The sequence below is a fragment of the Scyliorhinus torazame genome, chromosome 27 (assembly GCF_047496885.1).
Source record: "Scyliorhinus torazame isolate Kashiwa2021f chromosome 27, sScyTor2.1, whole genome shotgun sequence".
Classification (NCBI taxonomy): domain Eukaryota; kingdom Metazoa; phylum Chordata; class Chondrichthyes; order Carcharhiniformes; family Scyliorhinidae; genus Scyliorhinus; species Scyliorhinus torazame.
Genome location: NC_092733.1, coordinates 4,517,404 through 4,539,547, shown reverse-complemented (window position 1 = coordinate 4,539,547; position 22,144 = coordinate 4,517,404). Strand labels below are relative to the sequence as shown.

Below are 22,144 nucleotides of genomic sequence, written 5' to 3'. Positions count from 1 at the left end.
AAAAAAGGCTTGTAAAAGAATCTTTCTAAATTGTGGAAAATCAATAAACAAAGTTTACAGACTCTTCAAATCTCTCACCCCTCCATTGATCAAAATTACAGAAGCTGTGGTTTACAATCAGATAGCTTCGGAGTGAAAAATAGAACCAGTGTCTATACACACAGATTTAAAGATTAAATGAATTACATTTTGAGCTACAACGGTCTCATTAACAGGCAAAGTCTCTTTTAGCACACATTGGGCGAAATTCTCTGGTATCGGCGCGACATCCGCCGACTGGCGCCCAAAACGGCGCAAATCAGTCGGGCATCGCGCCGCCCCAAAGGTGCGGAATGCTCCGCATCTTTGGGGGCCGAGCTCCAACCTTAAGGGACTAGGTCGGCGCCGGGCGAATTTCCGCCCCGCCAGCTGGCGGAAAAGGCCTTTGGTGCCCCGTCAGTTGGTGCGGAAATGACATCTCCGGGCGGCGCATGCGCGGGAGCGTTAGCGGCCGCTGACGGCATTCCCGCACATGCGCAGTGGAGGGGGTCTCTTCCGCCTCCACCATGGTGGAGACCGTGGCGAAGGCGGAAGGAAAAGAGTGCCCCCACGGCACAGGCCCGCCCACGGATCGGTGGGCCCCGATCGCGGGCCAGGCCACCGTGGGTGCACCCCCCGGGGTCAGATCGCCCCGCGTCCCCCCCCCCCAGGACCCCAGAGCCCGCCCGCGCCGCCTTGTCCCGCCGGTAAGGTAGGTGGTTTAATCTACGCCGGCGGGACAGGCCTTTTAGCGGCGGGACTTCGGCCCATCCAGGCCGCAGAATCGCGGGGGAAGGCCCGCCAACCCGCGCGGCGCGATTCCTGCCCCCGCCGAATATCCGGCGCCGGAGAATTTGGCAACCAGCAGGGGCGGGATTCACGCCAGCCCCCGGCGATTCCCCGACCCGGCGGGGGGTCGGAGAATCTCACCCAAGGTGTCTGTGATCAAATACACACATTGCTCTGAACCCAAGTTAGTGGATGTTTCCTCAGAATCCCCCCAGATGATTGTCACATGAGAGTTTCCAAGCTGCATTCCCAAAAATACATTTTACAATCTTGTTGACAGGCATGCTTTCAATTACTGGTTTGCAGTCGAACATCCAGTCCAGGTTTTCCAATTTACACTTTTAAACAAAGCTTCCATTCTGCTTTTAACAGCCATATCAGTCCAGGATTTTACACCTCCCCTATAGGATTTCTTTGTCTTGATTGCTGTACAAACTGTTCACAGTTGCTTCAACTCTCGATTCCCAGACTCCAATAAAATGGCATCAAATGTTTGATTTACCTCTGCAGTTTGCTTTCCCATTTGACATCTGCTTAATGCAATTGTCTCTTCAACTCAGAATACTTAATTTACTTTTCCTTGAATTCTTCTGAACAATACTTTGGTCTGGATTCTCTTAATTTCAGTCGCCTGAAGACATTCTTTCTGTCCCAATTCCCTGGTCATCTGGACCGTAACTGTTTATTTGGGAAGCTTGCCTCTTTGCAGCTCCCGTCCTGTCCAGCTTTTTCTTCTGGCAGAGTTGAGAGATGTTCACTCCCTGGTGTCTTGTATCCAATTGCAAAATATCTAGCTGTTTTAGTAATAATAATAATAATATTATTAAAACTAGGAACAATAAAACTTTTTTTTCCTTTAAAGGGCCTCTAATTGCTAAACAACCCCTTCACACTACTGATGGCCTGTTTACTCTTTACCCCCCGACCTCCCCCCAGCCCGATCACAACATGGGAGGATCCCCCGGCTCCCCAGCACCCACTGCAGGCACGTGGATTTCACGCCATCAAAAAATGCCAGCTTGGCACCTTGGAGTGCCCCTTGCGCCAGCTGGAAGTGCTACCTGGGCACCTTGACAGTGCCAGGCTAGCACCCAGGTGGCACTGCCATGGTGTCAAGATGGCGGTGCCAGGCAGCACTGCCAGGGTACCCAGGTGGCACCAGCAGTGCCAGGGCACCACCCTGCCCAAAGGGCATGCAGCTGGGGCCTCCGAACCCCCTGGAGACCCCCATGATTGCCATTCCATCTCGTCCCCATTTGTGGGGACCAGTACCAAACGGTGCTCGCCCGAGGATCCCGAGGAGAGGAGATTGAATCCCAAAGCCTCAGGTACCTCGAGAATCTGCACATTAGAGTAAGGCCTCGCTCTAATATACAGATTTGCCAAAAACTGATAATAACAATAATCTTTATTGTCACAAGTAGGTTTACATTAACACTGCAATGAAGTTACTGTGAAAAGCCCCTAGTCGCCACATTCCGGCGCCTGTTCGGGTACACTGAGGGAGGATTCAGAATGTGCAAAATACCTAACATTACGTCTTTCGGGACTTGCGGGAGGAAACTGGAGCACCCGGGGGAAACTCACGCAGACACGAGAAGAACGTGCAGACTATTGTGGGCGGGATCCCACTTGCAACATCTCGCAAGATTGCATTGAATCTGGCGAGGCATTGCGAGCCGGGTAGATCCCGGGAGCGAGGTCTCCCATCTTCGACCGGCCAGCTTTCCAGCATGGCCTGAAGATTGCGCCCTCCATGTCCGTTTTGCCGGGAAGCGAGGGGTGATTTCTGTCTAGTTAATGGGTGTGATCCAGATCGCAATTCACCCACACTTAGTGCACTAATGATCGCCGACGTGAATCATGGTGAGCCAGGGTCCCCAGGCATCTGACTCGCCCGACTCGGGGCTCAGCTTTCACTACTAACAAGGGGAGCTGCATTTGAAAGGGCCTCTGAGCACTCACTCCCAGTCCGGCCTGGAGGATGGCAGCTCCGAAACCTGCTCCTCGTTTTCTGGATGCAGACCTGGATGCTGTGGAAAAGAGGCAGTACACCCCGTACCCCCACATGGGTAAGAGACCCATTGTGACGAATGCCGCCTGGGAAGCAGTGGGTGCTGCTGTTAGTGGCAAGGAGTGACACCGTGCAATTTAGAGTTGCAAGTGTGAATTAGTACCTCTCTCCTCCTGGCATTAGTCCCGCCTGCCTCCCTGGAATCTGCCCCTTAGTCCACTCGCTACCTCACACCCCCCCAACACCTGAGCATCCAGTATCTCCCTCAGAACCCCCCCTCTGGTGCCTTTCTGCCTAGGCGCAGTGACCCCACATGACATCTGCTATGTTTGGGAGGGAGTTCCAGGATTTTGACCCATCGCCAGTGAAAAATGGAGATATATCTCCAATTCAGGATGGAGTGTGACTTGGAGGAACTTGGAGGAGAACTTCCAGGTGGTGGGGTTCCCCGGTATCTGCTGCTCTTGTCCTTCTAGATGGTGGCGGTCGTGGGTTTGGAAGGTGCTGCCTAAGGAGCCTTGGTGAGTTACTGCAGTGCATCTTGTAGATGGTACACACGGCTGTCACTGTTCCTCACTGGTGCAGGGATTAATTGTTTGTGGTTAGTTCTGCTTTTCCCTTCTTGCATTTATATAGCATCTGCACCTAGAGCTTTGCAAAGCTCCGCCATTGTGGGTTTGATATCCAACTCTTCCATGACACAAGGCGGCACGTTTGCATAGTGGTTAGCACTGCTGCATCGCAGCACAAGTGATCCAGGTTCAATTCCAGCCTCGGGTGACTGTCTGTGTGAAGTTTGCACTCCCTCCCTGTGTCTGTGTGGGCTTCCTCCGGGTGCTCCGGTTTCCTCCCGCAGTCCAAAGGTGTGCAGGTTAGATGGATTGGCCATGCTATGGGGATAGGGTGGAGTGGACATGAGCAGGGTGCTCGTTCGAAGGGTCGGTGCAGCATCAATGGGCTGAATGGTCTCCTTCTGCATTGTAGAGAATCTATGATTCTACGACAGGCAGGCGTTCTATAGTGTCTGGAGCTTCCTCAGTGACAGTGTTCTCCCTAGAGTACACCTGAAGGTAGTGTCCCACCCATCTCTCCAACTGGTTATTGTAGTTGGTGATAAACTCCCCTGCTTTTATTTTCAACGATGTGGAGATGCCGGCGTTGGACTGGGGTGAGCACAGTACGAAGTCTTACAACACCAGGTTAAAGTCCAACAGGTTTGTTTCGAATCACTAGCTTTCGGAGCGCTGCTCCTTCCTCAGGTGAATGAAGAGGTCTGTTCCAGAAACATATATATAGACAAATTCAAAGATGCCAAACAATGCTAGGAATGCGAGCATTAGCAGGTGATTAAATCTTTACAGATCCAGAGATGGGGTAACCCCAGGTTAAAGAGGTGTGAATTGTGTCAAGCCAGGACAGTTGGTAGGATTTCGCAGGCCAGATGGTGGGGGATGAATGTAATGCGACATGAATCCCAGGTCCCACACTCATGTGTGCGGAACTTGGCTATAAGTTTCTGCTCGGCGATTCTGCGTTGTCGCGCGTCCTGAAGGCCGCCTTGGAAAACGCTTACCCGGAGATCAGAGGCTGAATGCCCTTGACTGCTGAAGGGGGGCCGAGCCACAACATTGAGGGGCTAGGCCGACGCCGGATGAATTTCCGCCCCGCCAGCTGGCGGAAATGGCCTTTGTTGCCCCGCCAGCTGGCGCGGAAATGACATCTCGGGGCGGCGCATGCGCGGGAGCGTCAGCGGCCGCTGACAGTTTCCCACGCATGCGCAGTGGAGGGAGTCTCTTCCGCCTCCGCCATGGTGGAGACCGTGGCGGAGGCGGAAGGAAAAGAGTGCCCCCATGGCACAGGCCCGCCCGCGGATCGGTGGGCCCCGATCGCGGGCCAGGCCACCGTGGGGTCACCCCCCCGGGCCAGATCGCCCCGCGCCTCCCCCCCCCCCCCCAGGACCCCGGAGCCCGCCCACGCCACCTTGTCCCACCGGTAAGGTAGGTGATTTAATTTAGGCCGGCGGGACAGTCAATTTATCGGCGGGACTTCGGCCCATCCGGGCCGGAGAATCGAGCGGGGGGGCCCGCGAACCGGCGCGGCCCGATTCCCGCCCCCGCCGAATCTCTGGTGCCGGAGACTTCGGCAACTGGCGGGGGCGGGATTCACGCCAGCCCCCGGCGATTCTCCGACCCGGCGGGGGGGGTCCGAGAATGTCGCCCCAGGTCTTTCAGTGATTCACTCTCGGCAGATCTTGCCCGGAATTCTCCGCCCGTTCTCGCCGGTGGGATTCTCCAGTCTCGCTGCAGTGAACGGAATTTTGGCTGAGCGCCAAATTCTCCGCCCTCGCTGGCAGCGGTTTCGGGATGAACTCGGGTCGGAGAATCCCAGGCCTTGTCTCTTGCATGCAAGATACGTCAATCTCCAGAATATCAGGTTTCATGGCAGTCACAGCTGTCCTGTGCACAGTAGCATCTGCTCCATCTCCTCCGTAAGAATGGTGCAGAGTGAAATAAGAAATAAATCTGTGGCCATGTTCAGAATCTGTCAGGGGATCTGACCAAGGAGGAGACTGAAAAAAATTGCTTCAGCTCTCAAGTCAGAAAGCAAACACAAAGGGGCTTTAAAAGATGTTTCCAAATTACAGAAATCAATAAACAAAGTCTGGAGACTCTAAAAAACCTCACAAATTCCTCACTCTTTGGGTGTCGGGGCAGCAGCTGTGCTCCAACTCAGATAGGTATGGAGTGAAGGAGAGATCGAGTCTTGTCTTTATGCACGTTACAAGCTTTTATTCATAGAAAAGAGAGCCTTGCATTAAGCGCCATTGATTGTTTTAACGCTCTTTATAGCCAATGAAGTCATTTTTTAAAAAACTGTAGACATTGTTGTAATGTAGGAATGTACAAAACCATCATACACCGTAGATCTCCAAAGCAACCATCACAGATTCAGACTGACTTGAAGTTTTGAACACGCCAACCTCCAGTCAATGCCCAACATGTGGATACAATTAAACACACTTAATCTACTGTACCTTATAAATCTGGATCTAATTGACCCAAAATAGAAAACATTTCATCGATTTCAGGTGAAAGAGAAGTAGACCAAATATAAACCATACCAGTTTATCCCAAAATACTAAATATCAACACCATCACCTTTAACACGGACGTAGTGAACTCTTCACCACTATTTTCACCACATTTATATTAGTGGAATGGCACAGAATTCAATTCTGACTGTTGGACCACTGAATAAGCCCAAAGCTTGTGGAAGTTCTGCATACTGCTCACTTCAATCATGGAAAGAGAAGGAAGAACTAACTCTGACTTTCCAGCAGTTGCAATATAGATGGAGTTGATGAAGGCTATTCGGCCCATCTTAACACATTCGTCTAGAAAGTGGCAGCAATCCCTGCCACCCTATTAAAGCAGCCAACAATTTTCAGAATGATCCTGGGGGTTTTGCCTCAGTGGCTCTGTCCCGGAATTGAGTTTATTGTTTTATGACTTTTGGTGTGACAAACTTTCTAAAAACCTTTCCTAAATTTGTCTTTGGCACTCACTTATCGTCAGCTTAATGGAGAGTTCCAGAGTTGCTTTGTGGATAAAGTCACTGCCTTTCGAAGATGAAAAGCTCAAGTTTTTGAGCGCTTACCTCACATTTCAATCTGGCACTTAGAATCATTCAGATTAACTCGGAACTATCTGCAGGAGAGATTTGTCATCTGGTCTTGGACGTGCCTCATGTGATCATATTCTTCCGAATTCCCAACCATTACAGTGATTTTCTTAGTCACGCTTCCCTGACTGTTTCCCAGTTTAACAGCAACTTGCTGGATAATGCAGCCCTCCTTCAGTATGACACTGAATATCAACCTAGATCACAAAGTTCCTATACATAGGACATATAGTGCAGAAGGAGGCCATTTGGCCCATCGAGTCTGCACCGACTCACTTAGATCAGGGGCGAAATTCTCCGGTATCGGCGGGATGTCCGCCGACTGGCGCCCAAAACGGCGCAAATCAGTCGGGCATCGCGCCGCCCAAAAGGTGCGAAATGCTCCGCATCTTGGGGGGCCGAGCCCCAACCTTAAGGGGCTAGGCCGGCGCAGGACGAATTTCCGCCCCGCCAGCTGGCGGAAAAGGCCTTTGGTGTCCCACCAGCTGGTGCGGAAATGACATGTCCGGGCGGCGCATGCGCGGGAGCGTTAGCGGCCGCTCACGGCATCCCCGCGCATGCGCAGTGGAGGGAGTCTCTTCCGCCTCCGCCATGGTGGAGACCGTGGCGAAGGCGGAAGGAAAAGCGTGCCCCCACGGCACAGGCCCGCCCGCGGATCGGTGGGCCCCGATCGCGGGCCAGGCCACCGTGGGGCACCCCCCGGGGCCAGATCGCCCTGCGCACCCACCCCCCCCCCCAGGACCCCGGAGCCCGCCCGCGCCGCCTTGTCCCGCCGGTAAGGTAGGTGCTTTAATCTACGCCGGCGGGACAGTCATTTTAGCAGCGGGACTTCGGCCCATCCGGACCGGAGAATCGCGGGGGGGGGGCCGCCAACCGGCGCGGCGCGATTCCCGCTGCCGCCGAATGTCCGGTGCCGGAGAATTCAGCAACCGGCGGGGGCGGGATTCACGCCAGCCCCCGGCGATTCTCCGACCCGGCGGGGGGTCGGAGAATCTCGCCCCAGATGTATAGAACCTTTGGAGCAGAACAGTCTCCAGGGGCTAAATCGTTTACTCCTATTTTTCTATTCCTTAGGGATTTGGCATAGCAGGAATGAACCACAGTGGGTTAAAACTGGGGATGTGCAAGAAGCACAGACTGAGAAAGATCTCAGAGTTATAGTTGGTGAAAGTTACAAATATAGAGGTGAGAAGCCATTCAGAAGGATTTGGGGGTGAATGTGTGCATCGTTCTCATGTTTGTCTGCTGATACCAGGAGAAACATCAATACAAACTCAAACCCATTATCTTTCCCCACAGCAGTTTCCCCAGAGCAGTCGAAAATAGCTTTTAAATTGACGAATCTTGTTTCATAAGCTTCTCCTTTACTGGTTATGAATTGGGAACTTGTGAATTGTTGTTTGTGCTTTGCATTTGTAGTTTGTATTTTCCTGTTTTCTAGGCATTCTTTTTCAAGTAATAAATGATGGCTCCTGATGCAAGGGCTACTGCTGCCACCACTGATACACTTGCTGCCGCTATGATTGCTCTTCTATCTGTGGGAGAAATGGAAGTTGAATTAAATGATTTGTAAACATTTATATAATTTATTTTCAAAAAAGACAATTCGATCTGGAATTTTAATCTCCTAATGCCCATTTTGTTTCATGTGTGTCCAAGCTTGGAATCCATGGAATCCCGACGTTGCGGAAGGAGGCCATACCGACTCCACTCTACCAAGGCCCACTCCTTCGCCCGATCCCTCTAACACCCAGGAATCCTTTAAACTGTGGGAGGAAACCAGAGCACCTGGAGGAAACCCACGCAGACATGGGGAGAATGTCGGCCCATGTACATATTTCCAAAGTTCCCTGCCATGTTCAACAAATTGTACACATATTACCGGAGGTCTCCCTGTTTTGAATTGTGCCCTCTATTTTATATTTCTTCTCCTCATTCCTCTCACCAAAATGTATCACTTTGCTCTTCTCTGTGTTAAATATTTTCAGTCCATACATTTCACCAACCTGTTTGGATTCACTTGGGGTCTGTCACTTTCCTATCACAGTTCACTATACTTGTGTCATACGCCAATTTTGTAATTGTGGCCTGTATACTCAAATCTAAGTCATTAATATAGATCAAGAGAATCTTGGAGTCAGGTGAGATTGTTGTAAAAGAGATTGGCAGGAAGTGGTAATGATTGAACGCCAGGAGCACTGCCCATGACAACGGTGTCAGCCTGAAGTACATGCAAGATAGTTGCTGTTCATGTTTGAACAATTTATCAGCCAAACATCTGTTCAGTTTTTTCTTTCACTTTCTCTCCAACTGCAAGAAATCCCCAATAGTCTACAAATTTCATCTTTGTGATCAAGCTTGCGGTCATTGATCAAACGTTTTGCTAAAGCTTTCATTTGTTAATTTCTTGCTCTTAGCACTGGAGAGGTTTTTTGTGAACATCATATAAATGAAGTTATTGTGAGAGGATGGATCCTTCATCCTCTTGACCCATCAATGTTCCATGGTCCTATGATTGTATTCCTACAATAGTCCTTAATACCAAGGCTGCGTGCTTCATCCACTACTCTCCTCCTTATGCACACATGACTGTCTGGCAAAATTCTGCTCCAACTCCACCTATAGGTTTTCTGGTGACACAGCCGTAGTGGATCGGATCTCGAACAAAGATGAGTCAGTACAGGAGGGAGATAGAGAACCTAGTGGAGGGGTGTAACAACAACAATCTCTCCCTCAACATCAGGGGAGATCTAATAGAAACTTACAAGATAATGAATAGCTTAGATAGGGTGGATGTAGGGAAGTTGTTTCCATTAGCAGGGGAGACTAGGACCCGGGGGCACAGCCTTAGAATAAAAGGGAGTCACTTTAGAACAGAGATGAGGAGAAATTTCTTCAGCCAGAGAGTGGTGGGTCTGTGGAATTCATTGCCACAGAGGGCGGTGGAGGCCGGGACGTTGAATGTCTTTAAGACAGAAGTTGATAAATTCTTGATTTCTCGAGGAATTAAAGGCTATGGAGAGAGAGCGGGTAAATGGAGTTGAAATCAGCCATGATTGAATGGTGGAGTGGACTCGATGGGCCGAATGGCCTTACTTCCACTCCTATGTCTTATGGTCTTATCAGCAAAATTAAGGAGCTGGTCATTGACTTCAGGAAGCGAAGTGTCGTCCATGCCCCTGTCAGCATCAATGGTGCCGAGGTGGAGATGGTTGACAGCTTCAAATTCCAAGATGTAAACATCACCAAAATCTGTCCTGGTCCACCCATGTCGACACTACAACAAAAGGAAGTACAACAGTGCCTATACTTCCTCAGGAAACTCAGCAAATTCAGCATGTCCACATTGACTCTTACCAATTTCTAAAGATGTACATAGAAAGCATCCGATCTGGCTGCATCACAGCCTGGTATGGCAACTGCTCGGCCCAAGAACTACAGAAAGTCGTGAACACAGCCCATCACCCGAGCCTGCCTCCCATCCATTAACTCTGTCTACACCTCCCGCTGCCTTGGGAAAGTGGGCAACATAATCAATGACCCCTCCCACCCAGGCTATTCTCTCTTCTAACCTCTTCCAACCTCTTCCATTGGGCAGGAGATACAAAAGCTTGCACGCATCAATAGTTTCAAAAACAGCTTCTTTCCCGCTGTTACTAGACTCCTGAATGACCCTCTTAGGGCCTGAACAGATCTTTCTACGCATCTTTTCTATTGTTTTAGCACTATATACACCGTATACTTCACCCGCTGTCGATGTTTATGTATTTTCATTATGTATCCTCATGTATTTATCGCATGTTCTATGTTTTTTCATGTATGGACCGATCTGTCTGGACTGTACACAGAACAATACTTTTCACTGTACCTCGGTACACGTGACAATAAATCTAATCCAAATCTACACCGTTGCCATTCTTAATACAGCTACTAGGATTCAAATAATGTTGGTGCTGATTAATTCTCTCTCCAGTTTTCTTTCTCCTATTGATCTGATCTTCTAGATTAGACTCATTGTCAAGAAAACCTGAGTCCTAAAACACCTGGATACTAAATATCACTTGCATCTAGCTGACAAGAAAATGTGAAATTAAATAATGTTTCTTGTACTGCAGGAGATTAAGGATGGCCAAGTGACTTCCTTGGCAGACTAACAAATAGAGAATTGCAATCTTGAATAAAAACAGAAATGACTGGAAAGATTACAGGTATGGCAGAGAGTGGAGAGAGAAAGAGTGGGTTTTGAGTCAAATGGCTTTTCTTCGAGACTGGAAGGCGACAATGTTGATGCGGTCACCTAGGTGATCATGTAGTGTGGAGGCAAGATACTCCCTTATGCGAAGGAAAAGCTCGTGAACCACTTTTGAATGTGTTGGTGGTCAGAATAAATAGAAAGAAACAAGGGAACAAGTTATTTCTGATCTCTTAACTCAAATCCTTTGACGCAGAATCAAAAAGTAAACAGAATCGTAGAATCCCCACAGTGCAGCAGGAGGCCATTCAGTCCTTCGAGTCTGCACCGACCCTCTGAGGAGCGCTCCACACAGACCCAATCCCCCACCCTATCCCCGCAACCCCACCTAGCTTGTGCTTAGGTTTTTTCCACTATATGTTTTCACTGAAGTTAAATCTTTGATTCAATTATCAATGTGATTACCAACTAACCTTCAATTTTGACGTTCACAATCGTCTCATCAGCTCCAAGTTTATTCGTGGCTGTACATTTATATATCCCATTGTTTTTTGTTGTGGCAACTGAAATATAGAGGATCCTTGAAGTAATCTCAACATTGTTCTGTACAGGGTATTCCCATGTCACGTTTGGCTGAGGATTTCCTCGAGAGTCACAGGTTAATACAATATTGCCACCATTAGGGAAATAGACTGGGGACTCCCCCGAGATCGGTTTGTTATTTGCTAATACAGTTGTTCCTATTGGCTCATCTGTAAAGGAAAAGAAAATGTTGGAAAATTAAGAAACATTAAATGAAAAATTATTTTTATTTGATTTCGTTAAAGAGCAATATCTCGTTTTAACTTTGTGTGATGTGTGAGGTTCCAAAAGAAAATATCTTTTCCATTATAAAAAGAGCCAGACCAGACTCCCTATCAAATCTTGTTTCTTTCTAATGAGAAGTTGCTGCAATACAAAAGGCCAGCTGGAATGAGGGATTGTATCACAGCGTCCTGCCAAACTGTAGCATTCCACAATGAGATAATCAATGTAAAACACCAATTATGCTCCTATATATAAATTCCTCCCTCCGAAAGACTCCATTTATATCACACACAATGACTTTGATGCACATGTCAAAGCTTTTAGATGTAACTAAATTAGTTTGAAGTACTCTGACTGATGTATTTCTGGACTTTGAGGGTGTCAGGGGTTATGGGGACACCGCTGGAATACGGCGTCGAGATGCCGGATCCACCATGGTCATGTTGAATGGTGGAACACGCTGGAAGAGCCAAATGACCTCCTCCCGCTTCTATTTTGCATGTTTCGCAGTATGACTGCCTTCTGAGATGTGTGAGATTGGTGCAAGATTGAAACAGTCTATAAAATATGTAGCTGGGAACTTTGTTAGAGATATTTCAACATGCAAAAGACACTGTATATCACACATTTCAATATTTTACCTGGTGTTTGGGTCTTGAGAAGGTTTCCCTTATTAGTCTTCCACTTGGGAATTTTCACAAGAGGTTCACAATGAGTGCAGTCATATATTTTCAATATTATTATTTTCCCCGGAATTAAATTTAGTGAGGAAAGACGATGCAAGGTTTTCAGATTGGTTGTGTTTTTGCTGCTGACTGTACTTGTTCCCAGTCTTTAACTGGGAGATTTTGAGTGTTGGAATTATTCATCTTTTTTTTCTGTTTGTCACATACGTGTGGTAGTACCAGGTATTGCGGGACCTGAGAGGCTGATGACCATTGGTTAGACCCAGGAGTCTACCATTGGCTGTATTACGTAGCTCCGCCCTGAAGGCAGGGTATAAGAGATGGTGCTGTCCCAGCAGCCTTCACTTTCTGTACCGAAGCTGCTGGGGAAGAGTTCTAGCAGATTAAAGCCTCAGTTATGAATCACTTTGTCTTGAGTGTAATTGATTGCGCATCAATACTCATTGTTATGCTTAGAACATCCTCTCATCTCATTTCTGTTTGTGAAAACTTGCTGTGTACAAAGTGATGGCCACATTTGGTTATATAACAGATTTACCACATTTCAAAAGTTATTAAACAGCTGTGAAGAGCGTTGAGATGTGCTGGGGATGTGAAAGGTTCTAAACAAATGCAAGTTCTGTATTTCATTCTTACACCAGCTCAACCAAAATCAATTAATTACATGGATAACCCCCCCCAGAATGTTAACAGATTGATACCACCACATCTTTTACCTCAGCTTGTCTATTAACTAATCCTTAACTGCTAGCTTTCACCTAATTTACTCGATCTTGAGGCTAGGAAAATTAAAAATTCATCAGAGAGAGTCTCTGGTCTGAAACACATCGCACATTACAAGGGGGTCGGGTATAGGTTCCTGCCTTTTTAAGTTAATGCATTAATACCACATTGTTTCCATAGCAAACTTGTGGAGATTCTCTATCTTCTTAATGCCAAGGAATTAATTTCTAGTTTAACACAAAAACAAAATATGGCAGAGGCCAGAATCTGAAATGAAAATTGAAAATGTTGTAAATATTCAGCAACTAAGGCAGAATCTGTGGAGGGGAAAACAGAATTAATATTCCAGGTCTGCAACTCTACTGATGAGCTGAGTATTTCCAACATTTTTGACTTTTAATTTATATCTTACTTCTTTCAGAAAAGATTTGATAAAAGCTCCTCATCACTCTAAGCATACTGTAGAATATGATCCACAAAATGTTGTTCATGTGAAACTTACAGTGAGTTTGCAGAGTCACAGAGCAGTTTGCGATTGGTTTTGTGCTGTTAGAGCCCAGGTCCACTTCTGCCAAGCAGGTGTACTCCTGTCCATCATCTGACACACTGGCAGTGAAACTGAAGACATTCCTCAATCTTATATCTTTATCCGAGAAACCTTGTTCTCCTGTGGAATTAATCTGAAGAGTCTGATTCCCTCTCAGCCATGTGAGGATGAGTTTATTGTTTGGATAGACCCTCGGACCAATGCACTCCAGACTATACGTTCTGTTAACTTCCAGCACTTCCGGAGGTGAAGTAATGTTTATCTCTCGATCTGTTAACGAGGATCATAGTTAATAATAATAATCTTTATGCACAAGTAGGCTCACATTAACACTGCAATGAAGTTACTGTGAAAAGTCCCTAGTCGGCACATTCCGGCGCCTGCTCGGATACACTGAGGGAGAATTCAGAATGTCCAATTCACCTAACAGCACGTCTTTCGGGACTTGTGGGAGGAAACCGGAGCACCCGGAGGAAACCCACGCAGACACGGGGAGAACGTGCAGACTCCGCACAGACAGTGACCCAAGCCGGAATCGAACCCGGGACCCTGGAGCTGTGAAACAGCAGTGCTAACCACTAACTTCACTGAAAGATTGTACCTAAGCACCATGGAATCTCTTCCCTTAAATATATCCACTCTTATTCTATGCTAAGTGTGCATCAAATAAAAGTTTTGTTTCAAGCACATTGGCACCTCACGGTTCCGGGGGCGTCATTCTCTGACCCCCCCCCAGCGGGTCGGAGAATGGCCGTTGGCCGCCGTGAATCCCGCCCCCGCTGGTTGCCGAAGTCTCCGGTACCGGATATACGGCGGGGGCGGGAATCGGGCCGCGCCTGTTGGCGGGCCCCCCCGCTGGATTCTCCGGCCCGAATGGGCCAAAGTCCCGCCGATAAATTGCCTGTCCCGCTGGCGTAAATTAGAGTACCTATTTACCGGCGGGACAAGGCGGCGTGGGTGGGCTCCGAGGTCCTGGGGGGGGCGCGGGACGATCTGACCCCGGGGGGTGCCCCCACAGTGGCCTGGCCTGCGATCAGGGCCCACCGATCCGCGGGCGGGCCTGTGCCGTGGGGGCACTCTTTCCCTTCCGCCTCCACAACGGTCTCCACCATGGCGGAGGCGGAAGAGACTCCCTCCACTGCGCATGCGCGGGAAACTGTCAGCGGCCGCCGACGTTCCCGCGCATGCGCTGTCCCGACATGTCATTTCCGCGCCAGCTGGCGGGGCAACAAAGGCCATTTCCGCCAGCTGGCGGGGCGGAAATCCCTCCGGCGCCGGCCTAGCCCCTCAATGTTGGGGCTCGGCCCCCAAAGATGCAGAGCATTCCGCACCTTTGGGGCGGCGCGATGCCCGTCTGATTGGCGCCGTTTTGGGCGCCAGTCGGTGGACATCGCGCCGTTTGGGGAGAATTTCGCCCATTATCTCTCATTAAGGATCAGCTCGCTAATTCAGTTTGAGATTTTTCACTCAGAATGGTTCTTAAACCTGGCCATCCAATTGTGACACTGAAATCACTACTTTCATCAATAAACATTAATAAAAATATATATCAAGGCAGTTTACAATACACATCTCCATTTTACAGAAAATCTACTTCCTAAATAACCTAGATTCTGTGTTGAGTCAAACTGAGACAACATCATTATGGATCAGTGTTAGTTTGACCTGGATTAGTGTCAGCTGCAAATTGAAACTTGATTTTGAAGAATATTGTTCAAACATTTTAAAATTCTGTCACTATCCCAGAAAACTATTGTATAGCAGAGTGTGGAATGGTGGAGAAACTTTGTTTGAAAATGACTCCTCCATTGCCTCATCCTTTGATTTCTATCACCTCCTTCAGCAACTTGATACCGGGTAATATTAAACCAATTCCAAATATTTCCTTCACTCTGTCGGATCCCTCTCACTCTGAACCATATGACAAGTTGTGATACCTAAGTGGCTATTTGATCTTTTCTTGGGCCTTGTGAAGGATTATGCTGGATGCTCGATCTCGATGCTCGGTGATTTCCAATTGTTTCCCCCCCCACCCTTTGATTTTCTCATTAATCTGGGAGTCTGATTATGTGGGAGTTTCGGGAAGAATTTCTTGTTACAGTCGGTGGTCAATCCACATTTTCCCTGAATGTGCTGTCATGTCTTCTGCAACTTTTTAACATTTATAAATAGGAAGCCAAATTGTTGAAATGGATTGATACAGGGAAACTTTGTTAATTTGAAAGATTTTAAGGTGACAAGGTGCACGTGTGTACTGATTTCTGCACCATGATAAATAACACCATTATAAACTACTGATTTTTCTCTCTTCTGTTTTTCCGGCACTCCTCTATTCGATCACGCTCCATCCCAGTTGAGATGAGGGACTCACTTTGTGTAATCCAATTTTATAATACATCACAAGTTATCCACACAGCAACTTTAAGCTGTGCTCAACCAAACATTTTCTGTACAACCTGATGTGACCATCAATTCACTCGGGACAAGAGTCAAAGTAAACCGTGGCTTTAATCAACTTAGAACAGTGCCTGCCTGCGACTGACACAATACTGAGCGCCGCCTACAGGTCGACTTCTCTTAAACCCCCCCACTCAAGGGGAGGAGCCATGGGCGGAACCCATACATGTCCCAACATGTTCCCCTATGAATGATGCCATACAGTGGCCCATAGGTGGAGCCCACAAGGGCAACAACATAGAGATGCAAATACAAAGACAAAGCATGGTACTGATACAGTGGTGGATTATTGGTATAATACATTCACCACATTCACTCCCTGTTAAAAAAATGAAGTCCGGCGGGGGTGACGGGTTCATACGTTCAGCCGGTCCGGCGCACGGATCGTGCGCTGTGCTTGCCTAAGTTCTGGCGTTGCTGCTGGCCCGGGTGTCGAGCTCATCCGTGCTGGCATTGGTAGTGGGGGCGCCGGTGCGGGCACAGACGTGGACTCCGGGAGCGTCTCTTCTGGAGCTTCATTCCTGTGGACCGGTGAAGGGGGGATGGCAGGCGGGAGGGAGTGCGGGAGCCATATAGGGGCGGGGTCTCTGGTCATGGTAGGTTGGGCGGGATAGGGTGGAGGGGCGGCGGTGGTGGTGGTGGTGGAACCGGCGGGCGCCAGCTCCCGGAGGGAGACGGTATCCTGTTGGCCAGCGGGGTGTTCGATAAGCGTACTGGGGGTTGGAGTGTAGGAGCTGGACTCTCTCTACCAGAGGATCGGCCATATGGCTCCTGACGTGTTTTCTGAGTAGGACGGGCCCCGGTGTCTTCAGCCAGGACGGAAGCGAGGCCCCTGAGGTGGACCTCCTGGGAAAACAAATAGGCGGTCATGAGGGATCTCGTTTGTGGCAGTGCAAAGTAGGGATCTAATAGAGTGGAGCGCATCGGGGAGGACCTCCTGCCAGTGAGAAACTGGGAGATTCCTGGACCGCAGGGCCAGTAGGACGGTCTTCCAGACCGTCGCGTTCTCCCTCTCCACCTGCCCGTTTCCCCTGGGGTTATCACTGGTAGTCCTGCTCGAGGCGATGCCCTTACTGAGCAGGTACTGTCGCAGTTCGTCGCTCATGAACGACGAGCCCCGGTCACTGTGGACATAATTGGGGAAACCAAACAGGATGAAGACACTATTTAGGGCTTTAATGGCGGTGGACGTGGTCATATCGGGGCAAGGGATTGCAAAGGGGAAACGGGAGAACTCATCAATAATATTGAGGAAATATATATTGCGGATATTGGAGGGGAGGGGCCCTTTGAAATTGATACTGAGGCACTCAAAGGGCCGGGATGCCTTTACCAGGTGGACCTTATCCGGTCGATAGAAGTGCGGTTTACACTCTGCACAGATCTGGCAGTCCCTGGTCATAGCCATGACCTCCTCGGTGGAGTAGGGCAGGTTGCGGGCCTTGATATAGTGGATAAGCCGGGTGACCCCCGATGGCAGAGGTCATCGTGGATAGCGCGTAGTCGGTCACCTTGCACGCTGGCGCGTGTGCCGCGGGGACAGGACACCTGGGGGCTCGTTGAGCTTCCCAGGACGATATACTATAACGTAGTTGTAGGTGGAGAGTTCGAGCCTCCACCTCAAGATCTTATCGTTCTTGATTTTGCCCCGCTGCGTATTGTTGAACATGAAGGCTACCAATCGTTGGTAGTGCCTCCAGTGCCGTACGGCTTCCACGATGGCTTGGGCTTCTTTTTCGACTGAGGAGTGTCGAATTTCGGAGGTGGTGAGGGTGCGCGAAAAAAACGCTACCGAACTGCCTGCTTGATTGAGGGTAGCGGCGAGAGCGACCTCTGATGCGTCGCTCTCCACCTGGAAGGGGACGGACCCGTCCACCGCGCGCATTGCGGCTTTGGCGATGTGCGCCTTGATGCAGCTGAAGGCCTGGCGGGCCTCAGTTGCCAGTGGGAAGATGGTGGCCTTGACTAGTGGGCGGGCTTTGTCCGCATAGTTGGAGACCCACTGGGCGTAATATGAGAAGAACCCGAGGCACCTCTTCAGGGCCTTGGGGCAGTGAGGGAGGGGGAGTTGCAGGAGAGGGCGCATACGGTCAGGGTCGGATCCGAGGACCCCGTTCTCCACGGCGTAGCCGAGGATGGCTACTCTGGTCGTGCGGAAAACGCATTTCTCCTTGTTGTAGGTGAGGTTGAGTTTTTGGGCGGTTTGGAGAAATCGGTGGAGATTGGCGTCATGGTCCTGCTGATCATGGCCGCAGATGGTGACATTGTCCAAGTACGGAAATGTGGCCCGCAGCCCGTACTGGTCCACCATTCGGTCCATTGTTCTTTGGAACACCGAAACCCCGTTCGTGACGCCAAAGGGGACCCGGAGGAAATGGAAAAGGCGGCCGTCTGCCTCAAAAGCCGTGTAGTGGCGGTCCTCCGGGCGGATTGGGAGCTGGTGGCATGCAGACTTCAGATCCACCGTGGAGAACACGCGGTAGTGTGCGAGCTGGTTTACCATGTCTGCATTCCGGGGAAGGGGGTACACATCGAGGTGCGTGTACCGGTTTATGGTTTGGCTGGAATCAACAACCATCCGGAACTTTTCCCCGGTCTTGATGACCACCACCTGAGCTCTCCAGGGGCTATTGCTGCCTCGATGACTCCCTCCTGCAAGAGTCGCTGGACCTCGGACCTGATAAAAGTCCTGTCCTGGATGCTATACCGCCTGCTCCTGGTGGCGACTGGTTTGCAGTCGGTGGTGAGGTTCGCGAAGAGTGAGGGAGGGTCGACTTTTAGGGTCGCGAGGCTGCATATGGTGAGTGGGGGCAGGGGCCCCCCGAACTTCAGGGTTAGGCTCCTGAGGTTGCATTGGAAATCTAGTCCCAATAGGAGAGGAGCGCAGTGGTCTGGGAGCACATATAATTTAACATTTTTGTACTCGGCGCTCTGTATTGCTAGGGTTGCGGTAATGCACCTTTGGATTTGCACCGAGTGTGACCCAGAGGCGAGGGAGACGGTTTGGTGCGCCGGGAAAATTGGGAGTGAGCAGCGTCTTACCAAGTCCGGGTGAATGAAGCTCTCTGTGCTCCCGAAGTCGAAAAGGCAGAGTGTCTCGTACCCGTTTACCCGGACGGTCATCATGGAGCTCCGGAGGTGCTTGGGTCACGACTGGACCAGGGTGACCGCGCTGAGTTGCGGGTAGCTGGCGGCGTGGTCGGAGGTGCTGGGGCGGTTCCGCGATGACTGCCCATGTTGATCGTACGCGTCGAGCGGCGTAGCAGATGACGGCCAAGATGGCGGCCCCCGTTGGCAGAGCGTGGAAGGCGGCGAGGAAGATGGCGGCCCCCATGGATCGCACGTGGCCGGCCGCGTGGGGGAGGATGGCCAAGATGGCGGCACTCATGAGTCGCACGTGCTGTGAGGACTGGAAGATGGCTGCTCCCACGGAGAGCACGAGGCTGACGAGGGGGGCGGAGTCAGCAGACACGCTGCGGGGCCTGCGGGCCTGTGAGTGTGAGGATCGGGCCTGTAGGTTAGAGATCTTAGGCCTGGCCAGGCAGACTTTGGCAAAATGTCCTTTTCTCCGCAGCTGCTGCAGTTCGCGTTACGGGCCGGGCAGTGCTGCCGGGGGTGTTGGGACTGGCCGCAGGAATAGCAGGGTAGCCCCCCATGATGGGCGGGCGGCCACGCAGCACAGGCCTGGGGTAGTCTGTGGTGGGGGGTCCACGAGGGGGTCGCGTGGTCAGCCGGGAACGCGGTAACGCTCTGGAACGCTACTTCTAGAGAGGAGGCTAATTTACCGTCTCATCCAGGTCCAGGGCCCCCTTTTAGAGTAGGCGCTGTCGCACGTAGTTGGACCGGTCTCCCGCCATGTAGACATCTCGGATGGCGAGTTCCATATGCTGAGTGGCCGTAACGGCCTGGTAGTTGCAGTTGCGTGCGAGGGCTTTGAGGTCGCGTACGTAGTCATCTAGCGACTCCCCGGGACGCTGGCGGCGACTGGTGAGGATGTGTCGCGCGTAGAGGCGTTCGAGCTTCGCGAGGGCATCTGTATAGGAGGAGCCTTCGTCGAGTTGAACAGAGATTCGATGGCTCACCCGTGCGTGGAGGAGGCTCAGCTTCTGTTTGTCGGTGACGGAAGGCGGGGAGGCGGCTGCGAGATTGGCCTTGAAACATCGAAGCCAGTGCGAAAAAATTTATTTTGTCTCCACGGCCTGCGGATCGAGTTCCAGTCGGTCAGGTTTGAGGGCCGATTCCATAGTGGCGTTTAAGGTGATTAAATTGATGTGACCATCAATTCACTCGAGACAAGAGTAAAAGTAATCCGTGGCTTTAATCAACTTAGAAAAGTGCCTGCCTGCGACTGACACAATACTGAGAACCGCCTACAGGTCGACTGCTCTTTATACCCCCCCTCAAGGGGAGGAGCCATGGGCGGAACCCATACATGTCCCAACATGTTCCCCTATGAATGATGCCATACAATGGCCCATAGGTGGAGCCCACAAGAGCAACAACATAGAGATGCAAATACAAAGACAAAGCCTGGTACTGATACAGTGGTGGATTATTGGTATAATACATTTGTCATGATATTCAGATAAACATCATGGTGCAAACACACATACAGACTGATGGACAGATCAACGGACCAATCAACACACACGCAACATCACAGCCAATCACCAGTGAGAGCACACGCACTATAAAACAGGGAACACCACAGTTCCCGCTCATTCCAGCTGGAGACAGCTCAGGGCACAGAGCTCACAGCGTGCCACTCAGACATACACCATGTGCTGAGTGCCTCACTAAGACAATGTTAGGGCTAGGTCCACAGGTTAACGGGTAAAGAACGAACCACAGCCAGAAGTTTACAGATGTTGTTATCACGAGTAATAAAACAGAGTTGTACCATCTACAACCGTGTTGGTTTGTTTGTATAGCGGAACACCCAACACAACATAGTACCAGGATTGGAACCCAGCGACTGTGAGACCTACCTACACATCTCCAGAGATCCGCCATCCTGCGCCATGGACACCATCAGCCCGCCGCAGCCGCTCCGAATCGCTGGAAATCTTGGCGTCGACTGGAAGCTGTTTAAACAGCGCTTCCAGCTCTTCCTAGAAGCCACAGACAGGGAGAATGCATCGGACACCAGGAAGATGGCCCTCCTCCTCTCCACGGCGGGGCAACACGCCATCCACATCTACAACTCCCTGGCATTCGCGGACGGTGAGGACAAAACAAAGTACAAGACGGTCCTTCTCAAACTCGAGCAACACTTCAGCGTCGCGGTAAATGAGAGCTTCGAGAGGTACCTCTTCCAGCAGCACCTGCAGGGTAAGGATGAGCCTTTTCAATCTTTCCTGACACACCTCCGTATCCTCGCGCAGTCCTGCGGCTATGAGGCCAGCTCCGACTCCATGATTCGGGACCAGATAGTTTTTGGGGTCACCTCGGACACCCTACGCCAGCAGCTCCTCAAGATTAAAAGCCTCACCCTAGCCACCGCCATCGAAGCCTGCGTCCTCCATGAAAACGTGACCAGCCGGTACTCCCAATTCCAGGCGGCCGAATCGGCACAGCAGGGGTCCCACGCGGCTGAATCGGCACAGCAGGGGTCCCACGCGGCTGAATCGGCACAGCAGGGGTCCCACGCGGCCGAATCGGCACAGCAGGGGGTCCCACGTGGCTGAATCGGCACAGCAGGGGTCCCACGCGGCTGAATCGGCACAGCAGGGGTCCCACGCAGCCAAATCGGCACAGCAGGGGTCCCACGCGGCCGAATCGGCACAGCAGGGGTCCCACGCGGCCGAATCGGCACAGCAGGGGTCCCACGCGGCCGGATCGGCACAGCAGGGGTCCCACGCGGCCGAATCGGCACAGCAGGGGTCCCACGTGGCCGAATCGGCACAGCAGGGGTCCCACGCGGCCGAAGCGGCACATCAGGGGTCCCACGCGGCCGAATCGGCACATCAGGGGTCCCACGCGGCCGAATCGGCACAGCAGGGGGTCCTACGAGGCCGAAGCGGCACATCAGGGGTCCCACGTGGCCGAATCGGCACAGCAGGGGTCCCACGCGGCCGAAGCGGCACATCAGGGGTCCCACGCGGCCGAATCGGCACAGCAGGGGGTCCCACGCGGCCGAATCGGCACAGCAGGGGGTCCTACGAGGCCGAGCGGGTCCAGGCGATCGTGTTCCTCCCGGCCCGCGGCCCGGACGAGGGCGGCCATTTTGT

The 22,144-nt window shown here is 51.0% G+C and overlaps 2 protein-coding genes across 2 annotated transcripts in view; both read right to left on the bottom strand.

The window, feature by feature from the left end:
• LOC140403387 (vascular cell adhesion protein 1-like) overlaps window positions 1-15,100 on the bottom strand; it is a 30,437-nt gene extending 15,337 nt beyond the window's left edge. The window contains exons 1-3 of the mRNA XM_072491319.1: window positions 15,052-15,100; window positions 13,413-13,727; window positions 11,168-11,446 (exon numbers count right to left, since the gene is read on the bottom strand). Coding sequence (XP_072347420.1) covers window positions 11,168-11,446; window positions 13,413-13,727; window positions 15,052-15,100 — 643 coding nt within the window. The remainder of the gene's footprint in view (window positions 1-11,167; window positions 11,447-13,412; window positions 13,728-15,051) is intronic.
• The window catches only part of LOC140403216 (uncharacterized), a 220,242-nt gene that overhangs the window by 90,890 nt on the left and 107,208 nt on the right, over window positions 1-22,144 (bottom strand). The gene's annotated exons all lie outside the window — the stretch shown is intronic.